Source organism: Olea europaea, unplaced genomic scaffold (genome assembly GCF_002742605.1).
Source record: "Olea europaea var. sylvestris unplaced genomic scaffold, O_europaea_v1 scaffold856, whole genome shotgun sequence".
Lineage (NCBI taxonomy): Eukaryota > Viridiplantae > Streptophyta > Magnoliopsida > Lamiales > Oleaceae > Olea > Olea europaea.
This window is the reverse complement of record NW_019267010.1, coordinates 283,134-293,901: the sequence shown is the minus strand read 5'-3', so window position 1 is coordinate 293,901 and position 10,768 is coordinate 283,134. Positions and strand designations below refer to the sequence as shown.

At 35.6% G+C, this 10,768-nt stretch overlaps 1 protein-coding gene across 1 annotated transcript; it reads right to left on the bottom strand.

Moving 5' to 3' along the window:
* Positions 1–621: 621 nt before the first annotated feature.
* On the bottom strand, positions 622–8,044 carry LOC111391893 (glucosidase 2 subunit beta-like). The gene is made up of 16 exons (XM_023017172.1): positions 7,550–8,044; positions 7,316–7,441; positions 7,029–7,124; positions 5,723–5,962; positions 4,003–4,199; positions 3,203–3,295; positions 3,038–3,103; positions 2,548–2,875; positions 2,321–2,425; positions 2,139–2,240; positions 1,974–2,031; positions 1,796–1,864; positions 1,509–1,596; positions 1,343–1,404; positions 1,142–1,193; positions 622–1,041 (listed from the first exon to the last, which is right to left on the bottom strand). Exons 1-16 carry the CDS (start codon positions 7,665–7,667, stop codon positions 979–981), a joined length of 1,863 nt encoding a protein of 620 aa, XP_022872940.1. The 5' UTR covers positions 7,668–8,044; the 3' UTR covers positions 622–978.
* Positions 8,045–10,768: the final 2,724 nt, after the last annotated feature.

Here is a 10,768-nt window from a genome sequence, read left to right as displayed (position 1 = left end):
AAAATTCAACTATAAATATGGAATTAAACCACACTAGGTAGAGAGACATTCCCTTGAGAGAAAGCCAACTCTTTAACCACGACCAAAGTTTTACAACAAACTAGCATGTCTCTTTCTAGCGGTGGAAACCGATTTTAGAATCGGGCATAAATTACAGTGAACAAAAATTCAAATTCAATGGAGTGCATATTTCTCTATTTGTTCGATCTTTAAAACTGCAAATCCACGCTAAGGTTTGATCAGATGGACTAACTTTTCTCCAATTCTGTTGATTATAGTTTGAGAAGAGGAAGGAAGAAGTTAAGAAATGGAATTCTAAGATATAAAAGGTTATCGCCCACAAGGTTTGAGAAAAGAAGCTCTGCAAATGTTTCATGAAATGTGCTCTTCTGGCACGAAATCAAAATAATCGACAGAGCCAAAGGAAGCAGAAACAATTTTTTGGGTTCACTAATTGGTGCATGTTGGACAAATAGTAAATTGGATTTGGTGCTAAAGTAGCTATGAAGAAACTAATAGAACTCGAGCCTAAAAATGGTGGACCTTATATCGAGCTATCAAAGATTTATGCATCAAAAGGAAAATGATCCGATGTTGCCCAGCCGAGGAAAAACATTCAGCTTAGAAAGCGTGCAAAAGTCACCCAGTCGTGGTCGGATCGAGGTGACGAAGAAAATGCATACAATTATCAAATTAATAACAAAAATCACAGGTCGTGAGATTGTCTTAAAGGATGCAAAGTAATTAGAGCTAAATATAGAAAAAAATAAGTGAAGTTACGACCAAAAACGAGTTGATGATGTTTTTTCTTCTCTGTTTAGAAATCTCAATTCACAACTTTGGCTTATTAGCTTGTAGTTCTCTTCCAGACATCGTCTAGAAACAATTCCAGCATTTGTCACCCAAGGTGAAGAACAATTCTTCTCACGAGAGTTCGATTCTAGTAAGATTTTTTGTCTGAAAAACTTTCCAAGGGATTCAAAGTTCATCGTGACCCTGTGGTTGCTCCTCGTTCATCGTCTCTAGTTTAACTTCCAGTTCCTACCATATTTTATTACATCACAACCAACAGTAAGACTTACTGCATGGATGAGGAGTATTAATACAAAAAATAAAAGCAACAACATGCATAAAATGTAACCTTAAGTTTATCTTCCACACACAAGGCTGGCGTAGACAACAAGGCTACATATCTGCAAATGCAAATATATTCAGATGCCGCAGATCCAATAAAAAAAATAATAATAATTAAAAAAAAAAAGTGAGAAAACAGAGACTGAAATGCCCGCAGCCAATTTTGCATATGTAAATCTAAATGAATGTGAGAGAGAGAGATTCTTACTCGCAGCGGCTTGGTTCACCTATGTCTATAACTTCATTTTTCAAACCACATCTTAACTTCACCTGTATAATATAATGAAAATTTCTCATTACGTGAAAAGGAACTGGAGTGACCTTCCCAAAAAAATAATAATAAATAAAAAAATTAAGAATTCGAAAATAGATACCTTTATACTTCGATCTGGGCCATTCCAGCAATGATCTCCATTTGAAAATAGCATGGATTCATAGGACTCATCAAATTTCTCCCAGCTCCTATATTAAGCGGTTAATAATTGATGACAGAGGACCGAATCAAATGAAACTAAATAGGTATTCTAGCAGATATCATGCACAGTAGATCAAATATGAGGTGAAAATCACTATCATTAATATTTAAATGATCTCATGACATCGACGTGTCCAATGCTAAAAACATATATCAATAGAAATGTCCAGATATAAAAATGCCTACCCCAATCGAGTTGTACTATGACCCTCCACTTGAGTAGCTTGTTTAAAAGGACAGATTTTGTAAACATACCTGAAATAATTATTACCAATTCCAATTGCAATGAATTAGAAATATGTCATACCAAAATCACACTACAAGTCAAAAATGGCAAAGAAGAAGAAACTAGGAAGTTTCAAACTTGTTCTGCTTGCTCTCAAAACATTGACCATAGAATGAATAGAATTCCTTCTCCTTTCCTGCAAGAAAGAAACGTAGAACACTCCACGTCAAAATGTGAGCTTTAAGAACATAAATTGAAAGGGAAAAAGTAAAAAAGTTGATAGTGCATCAACGTCTAGCACACCAAAATCATATTTTAGCTTCTGTGAGAGACTTGATATCCTTGACTGTATTTTGGATAACTTTGAACTCGATTCATCGTACTCTTTGCGTACACGTGCAGCGTCTGCAGACACACAATGGAAAAGCATCAGTATCCACTGACTATTGTCTAAAGTGAACGGAGTATAAACCCTCTATTGGTACCAGATATATCCGCAGGAGTTTGTAAAAAATTGACAGCCTGAAAGATGCTCCTCACAGTTTGCTGTATCTTCTCCAGCCACGATTGGCTATCCATACCAGTTATATCTGACCAATTTGGATCAAATATGAGTAACTCACTGACTAACTAAATAGTCGTTGTAGCTACAGAAAAGAACATGGAAAATACAAATATGCTTCCATTTCAAGAGTTGACAGTGAATAAACACCTGATACTTGTAATTCATCATCTGACTCAGGTTTGTATGAAGAACTTGAATCCTCAAGATCCTCCCCACCATACTCTTCCGACTGGTCTTCAGTGTCATCATCATCATCATCATCATACCTCTGCTCAACGTCTTCTGAGTCATAGCCACTATATTCCTCATCATGGGTATCGTCAAGTGTTTCATCATGGTTTTGAGGATCATCATCTTTAGAGGTATCAACCTCCTTGGTTTGTTGCTCATTCATTTCTCCAGTCCATCGAGAAGCAATACGACGCCCTAACTCTTCTCGAGATAAAGACTCGGAATCTTCAAGTCCGTCTTTCTCCTAGAAACACGAAGTGAATTAGTCATTGCTTGAATCATGTCAGACATGCCGAGTTGCTGGGCTATCAGAACCTCAGATTCCATCATCTTAAATATCAAGCACCTAAAATCTACTATTACAATGACTCAAATGCATGCATGTACATATGCGTGCAGTACATACCTGATTTCCAGTATCAAGACCAGCTTTGCCATCAACAGTTGAATCTCCCTCATTCTGTTCAGTATCCTACATAAGACGAATGTACATGATTGTATGTAGATACCCTATATATGATTCCTGATATACCTTCCACGAGTAAAATTTTCCTGTAGAAGAAGACCACACCTGGAGAGAAGCCTCTTTCACCTGTTCGACTCCGTTGCTCTTATCACTAATCTCAGGGTCACCAACAGATTTATGATTATCCTCCACGATATCCTATTAAATACCAGTAACGTAAATAGTGGAAGTGAGCAAACCAAAAGTACAAGATAATTGAGCCTGTTATCATACAGCGATTATTTGTCATGCATGAAGCAAGTATATCCGTAATTTTTGAGTAGAGATCTTACAATCCTAAAAACAACTTACCTATTAATTTCAAGATATCTACTATTTCATGAGACACAGGGAAGTTCCACGTGTTGAAACTAGGCTACTCTCATTTGGGAGAAATTCTACACCAAGCTGGAGATCATATAATATCAAAGTAGATGGGATTCATGAAATCCTGATTCTTTTCAGTGCAACTTCCTAAGAATTTTTGACACATCTGAAAATTTTATTGTGTGAAACCCAGTAGCACTTCCGATGTCAAGATCAATATTCGTGCTGTTGAAAATTGGATGAATTTTTTACTTTCAAATTGATTCACAAGCCGTTAGTCAATGTCAAACATTGGAAGACCTTTTGTTAGAGAGGGAAATGAACAAAACAACTACCCCTCATGGGTGAGAGGGGAGGAGAGAAGGGAGAAAATCGTTACCGGTTTCCCTTCAAGCAAGAAATATTTTTCTCTGTTATGGACATGTGGCAGTTATATATTTAACAGTTTTATTTGTCATGTCATCTCTAGCCTATTTACACGCATGATGTGTGATTTAATATAACCTTCAGGTGTCAACACAAATATAAATAGGACAAACCTGCAGAGGTGGAGAATCATCTAGTAAACCAATCTTATCATGGATATCATTCTTCTCAGGTTCTCCTATACTTCCAGCATTCTCTTCAGTTTTGCTTTGCTTCAATTTAGATTCTTCATCTTCCTTTCTTTCTAGTTCTTCTTTTTCTTTCCGCAACCGTTCTTTTTCCTCAGCCTTCTCTATTTGTTCTTTGCGCTCTAGATGAAAAGAAAATCAAATTTGGATGATGAGCCATTATTCTTTCATGTGAAAACAATTAATGAATGAGAAAAAGAAAGAGGTAGCTGAAAAAAAATGAACTCCATAAGTTAATAGTAGAATCTATTATTTTAAACATCAGAGTGAGAGATTGAGTAAACGTTAACCTAGTGAGAGCATGAGCAAAGGCAATATTTAGATCTACCAATCCTATTCACAACAACAGATTTAAATCTTAATTGTTATATGTAAATACAAGCACAAGGACATTAGCATCTTGTTACGAAAAAATAAAATGGGCAGTAAAAAGATGAATATATTCATGTCTATTTTGATGTCAATGTGCTAAGCCTTTTCAAAACATAATTATCATTTATATTATGCCTGTACGACACAGGAAGATTAGATCAATATGTTTATTTAACTGCTTTCTTCTATCATCTTTTGGATCACTTTCGTACGCTATAGAATGGATGGAGAAAGAAAAAACATTCTCTTATTATTCATCATATTATCTACTCTGCATACATATACAATGTAACCAGATCTTCCAAAAAAACAAGGACTTTGACCATTTTCCCGTAATTAGAATATTCCAAAATTTAACCAGTGGGAGGCACCACTTCCAGAGAGATTGGTGATGTAAGAATCTACGATGAAGAAGCAACACATTATTTGTTTTCATAGTAAAGAGAAGTAGCACAGGCATACTTTTTGCGTTTTCATTTCGCCTGCTAATGTCAGGGGTACTGAAGGCACACTTTCATGTTTTTGGGTAATGTTAAGGTAGTAGAATGTTGAGGAGGAGTTGAGATGCAGTTCTCTGTTGCACGTTTGTTGAATGAGGCAAGAGATGAGATCAGCAGAAGCAATGAATTTAAGAGTGTTGAACAAACTCAATAGTTAGGTATTCGGTTTGTTACAAGTCTGATTGACTCTACAGGAACTTTGAACACAAACATTTCCCAACCTTCTGGATGTGTACGAAGACTTGCATTCCTTCTGCGCCTCATTAGTTTTGACAGCAAAACAGATAAATAATCGAAACCCGTCGAAAGAAATACAGTCTAGAATATTACTGATGATTACATCTCGTAGAAATAGGATGTCCCAACTGGGCCAACCCACACAATATGAAGTTTCAAATAATTTGATCTAAATTTTTGGTTAATTCTCAGAAACAAATAGTTATGAAGACTAAATTCTTAACAAGAACCTCAGTGGTGAGGTAGCTCGGCATTTTGTTCTGCCTCCAGGATAATGCAGGTCATGACAATCCAAAATGCAGGCACATCTAACGTTTGGGTTCCATTGACCTTCTAGCATGAGATCTATTCTATAAGATTCTACCTCTATGTCCTTGAGATATAAAGAAACACAGCCTCGTTAATATTTCAGTTAACTCTGATCCAATATGCATGTGTTGATGTATATAAATCTTCTTTTGTGGGTGGGTGGGGAGATGGCGACAATAGGAATTATCTGACAACAACTGCAATTGAAGAAAAGAGAATAAATTTACCCTTGAGTTGTTCAACCAATCCCTTGAGTATCTTCTCCTGATCTTTCAGCTTTGATAGTTCGGCCACCTCTTTTGCTATTGCTAATTTTGCTTGTTCAATTTCCCGCCTTCGAATAATGAGACCTTCTTCATATGTTGTTATTTTTTTCTTCAATTTATCTCTTGCGACTTTTCCAGCCTCCCAACAAGTATTAGGGCACTTAATTTTGCCATCATACTCATCACTTCCATCACAGCAATCTGCTCAACATATGCAGTCTTAATGTTCACTCCAGAGAAAGGTGGTAAGATGTGATATAATAATTAAATAAGACCACTGGAATAGTATGAGGGTCAGGATGCTAAGGATTCTCGGACCCTCATCCATGTTTATGAAAGAAAACACCCGAGCAGGATGTAAATAAGAGAAAAAGTAGAGATACACAAGAAAAGCATTATTTAACCAAGTTATCTAGAAGGCGGAGTTGGCACTTCTAATAGTTAATAATGTGTGGAAGATCATCACTTCACTTCTTGTAGAAAGAGAGTTGATAGGAAGTGTCTTATAAAATAAAAAAGGGAGGAAGTCAAAATGAATATTCAAGCAGGACAACAGTATAATCTCCATCATCTTTCAAGTGCCAAGAATGTAACAAATAAAATGAAGACGAGTGGCGAAAAGATTCTGTTGATTAAACTTATTCACTAGTGGAATTGGTGTCATCTCCATCAACTCTTATTGGGCACACATCCTACATTTATCGAATATTCACTAGAACTAAACAATATCACTTCAAATTTAATAATCTAATTAGATTTAAATAATTTCCCTTGTTAAAGACCATGTAAAATAAATTTGAAGTTCTATTACACGAGAAACGGGTGATGAGAAAAACATTAGTCTGAGTTTACTTGATGTGTCTACTTATCTGAAAGCCAAGTGTGGCAACTGTGTCAACTTATCTGATAAGCTCATTCAATCATCTTACTGAAAAACTTGTTTGAGTAAATCTTCTCTTTTCTTTATCTAGTTTAAGCTTAAATTTATGGTTATACACACAAAATCCCATATTAATAGCATAATTTGTCTCAAAATTAGACCAAAAGCACCATAGTCTAGTTCTAGTGAGCTTCTGTTAAGTCTCTTCTGCAAATGAACCATGTCTTTAATTGGTAGTGTCGAGTAGCTTGTTTCCTAATTTTTGAGCTAAAGACATACCAAACATTGAAATTCCAATGCATCATTTTACAGCAGAAAGATTGCGAATGTTAAGGAATATAGCTGTAAATAATTGAATTGGACGTTTGAAAATTTCAGCATGCTTACCGCACAAACCATCGTTGACTCTAGAAGAATATAAGAACAGTGGAACATGTCCTGCATTCTTGCAATAGAACCTCCCATTGGGGCAAGCAGATGTTCCTGCAAAACCCACCATTATCCGAACTCATCTAACATCTTTCAAATTAACGCTAAAAAACTTGCAATAAACCAGCATATCCTAATTTTTATCTGCCCATGATTGATACCAGATACGTTGTTGTAAAAGAAAAATCTCTATATCATCATAGAACAAATTCTTCACAAAATTCAAGAAGTTAAAGGAAATATACCGGGCTCATCCGAGCCGTCAGGGCAATCGCAAAAGTCATCATTGAACTGAGACTTGCTGAATTTCCTTGATCCATCTTTACATTTTATGGTACCAGAAGATGACCATCCTCTGTAATACTTTTCATCTGCACACTCATCACTCACGTGCATCATTGCAGAATTAAATTTCATATCAGAGTGTAGTGTTCAAAAGGTTATAATCCAAGATTAAAGTAGGAGAAACACGGACCAACCTTCAGGGGAAACTCCGACGAGTTTATCTTTGGAAGGAACAGATGCCGATCTGCAAATGCCATTCATCAGCATAACGCAAAACAACAAAATTGCACTTTCTATTCGTAAATTCGTCATCTTCACCCTCCAATATAATGATAATTAAACTACTTATTGATTAATGTTGTTTTTGCCTCACCCAGAAAACCTAGAGTTAATTGCTAGTAAATTAGTGCGTAAGGATAAACAATAGGATCAAGTATATGAATTTTCACAGAATAATAAACACTGATAATTAATGAAAGCCTGCAGTTTAAGCTGCAGATAGAGTGGTGCTGCAGTGGAAAGATGAAGAGAAACACAGAGACGACGTCGTGGTAAGAAAAAGTGACCAAACGCCGGCATCCATTTTTAAATTTGGGTCAATTGCGGCCGCCGTTCTCAATCTTTACATCTCTTGCATCTCTACCCTCAACATTTGTTTCATTTTTATCCTCGTCTTTTTAAATATTAGCGGTCATCGTCCTTAATAAGGATCCGAAATTGCTGTCACGTTGGTGAAAAACTTTTCCCCATATTTGAATATGAAAAATCCGTAAGATCGTGTAAATGATTTTTTGGGATCTGGACAAAAGAATTGGGAGGAAAATTTCTTTTTCTTTGATGTACTAAACATCAAATTTTCACTGGGAAAACGAATTTGATCATTTGAGTAACTATAATGGTGGAGAACTTTACGTTTGAATCGTAACATCTTAGAGAGGATAATTGGCACAATATCCTTAATATTTACATCTTTTGTGCAATATTCCTCTAATCTTTCATTATAGCACTAAACCCCCTAGATCGACCAAACTTTGAGTAATATCCTTGCCGTCCATTTTTGTTCGTTTCTCCTTAAAAACTAGTCATGAGGCGCCGAACACGAATAAAATCATCAAGGACTTTTGCGTCTCTTCAATTTCGTATTTTCACCTAAGGCCACGTTTGTTCAAACTCGACGTGCGAGAGAAATCGGCAATATGAACAAAATAATTCTAATAATCCACCAAAAAATCGAAAATCTTGATTCAATTTTCACAATGGAAAATAAGGGTGGGGGTTCTTTGCACGCTGTTTAACTTCCATTTTTGGACAAATTATTTGATGTTTGATGTAGGTTTGTAAAATACCTTGGTGGTGGATAATCTTGTATATTTTGTATCGTTGTATTGCTTCTGCTGGTCTGGATTGCTATGTTGATTTGTGCAAAGTTTACAAATGTAAGAGTTGTATTTCATAAAAGGATTCGGATTGAGGGTTGACTTGTGCACAAATTGCTTTAGCCTTCTTCCTCATCAAGGTCTACATCCATTCAAAGCAACTCAACAAAACGAGAAAACTTAACCTTATATACTTATGTTGTAGTGAAATTCTTCGATATTCATTTCAAAAGTAGGTTTATGCTACGTGTATGGGAGTAATAACTGGGTTACAATCACTATGAAGCAAACCTACCTATAAATCAAACAAAAGAACCAATTAATGAAGGATTTGCAAAGATTAACTTCAAGAAAGTGAAAACCAAAAACTGAAAAATTGAAGAACGATTTTTCCTTTTTTGATTCGGCTCAAAAATTCGATCCACACCACAAAAGTATCTTCAATTTAAAGGCCATTATTAGTCACAAAGATAATTTCACAAAGAAGGCAGAGGAGGATTTGTTTTGCACTAAGCAGGAGGAGAGTTTCTCTTGTTTTGGGTTGAGAAAAATGAAGGGTGAAGGCTCCAATTTATAGGCTCATAGGGGAGAACGAATTTTCCAGAAATCTTGCAAGATTATGATAGAAAATCTGCAAGATTATGTTAACTAAAAGATAGAGCTCATCCAAGACGAGATAAGGTAGTTGAAGAAAGATATCGATTATATTTATCTATCTTTTCTTGTGATTTTCAAATTATCTCTAAGTTGGGTGTAGAGCATCTAGCTCAATGGACTGACTACCTCTAAATACCCAACATAATTGGGCTACTTCAATTGTGGTGTGGATTTAATTCTTCAATATTGGGCTTATAGCCTATGAAGTTAAAATGGGCTTCGATTTTTCATCATAGCCTAGGGGATTTGGGCATCACTTAGCTAACATGCCCAACAATCTCTACCTTGATGCCAAATCATTCCGCAAGTCAGATAAAATAACAAATAACTTAAGGGAAGAGACTTACAAGTTTGTACCGATGTTTAGAAGATCAAGGCAGCTTTTAAACTTTACCAACGGGAGCACCTTACTTTTCATATCTGCGAGATTATATTCTGAAAGGACTTTCTCAAGTTTTACCAGTTCTTGAGAAACCATATCTCTAATAAAATGCAATCTAATATCAATATGTTTCGTATGTTCATGAAATACAAGATTTTTGCATAGGTGAATAGCAGATTGACTATTAGAATATATTATCATATTGTCCTTAAAAACACGAAGTTCATTTAATATACCTTTAAACCACAAAAATTCTTTAAAGGCTTCAGTAGCAGCAATGTATTATGATTCAGTAGTGGATAATGCAACAACATGTTGAAGTTGTGATTTCCAACTATCACATGAATTACACAAGGTAAACATGTAGGAAGATGTAGATTTCCTATTATCTCTATCATCAACATAGTTAGTATCAGTAAAACCTTTCAATTTTATTCATTCAGTACTAAACTTATATATTAAGCCAACATTCCATGTTCCTTTCAAATATCTAAACAACCATTTCAAAGTCTCCCAATGTTTGAGACCCGGGTTGGATATATACCTACTAAGTGTACTAAAAGCAAATGCTAAGTCAGGTCTAGTACACTAAGGGTGGGCGCTTAGAATCGAACCGAACCAAAATTTTCGGGTATCTAGTAAATGGAATCGTCGGGTCCAAATATAATTATGGAACCATTCGGGTTCGGTTCCGTTCGGTTCTGTACTATAATTAAATTTTTTAACATTTATAACAATATTATATAAATACACTAATGATACATTCAATGATTTTGAAATATCAAAGACTAGCAGACTACCTTATTCAAATGATCGCTACGGTCAAAATTTCGATCAGCGGAGGTCACAGTTTAGATCGAAGGTCACAGTGTCGGTCGACGATTGTATATGTTTTGAAATGTTAGCGAGGTTGCGAGAGTGAGTGCGAGATTCGAGACAACATTATGCACTTTAGTGTATGTGTTTATGGTTATTTAGTGGATTCGATATTGTTGAGC

Bases quoted from the DNA above. Each gene is read 5' to 3' on its own strand.
- LOC111391893 (XM_023017172.1), bottom strand. From the start codon at position 7,667: ATGACGAATTTACGAATAGAAAGTGCAATTTTGTTGTTTTGCGTTATG. The intron at 3,296-4,002 runs GTTTGTCCTATT...GGTATTTAATAG, and splicing joins ATGATTCTCCACCTCTGCAG to GATATCGTGGAGGATAATCA. The intron at 2,876-3,037 runs GTATGTACTGCA...TCGTGTTTCTAG, and splicing joins GTCTTGATACTGGAAATCAG to GAGAAAGACGGACTTGAAGA.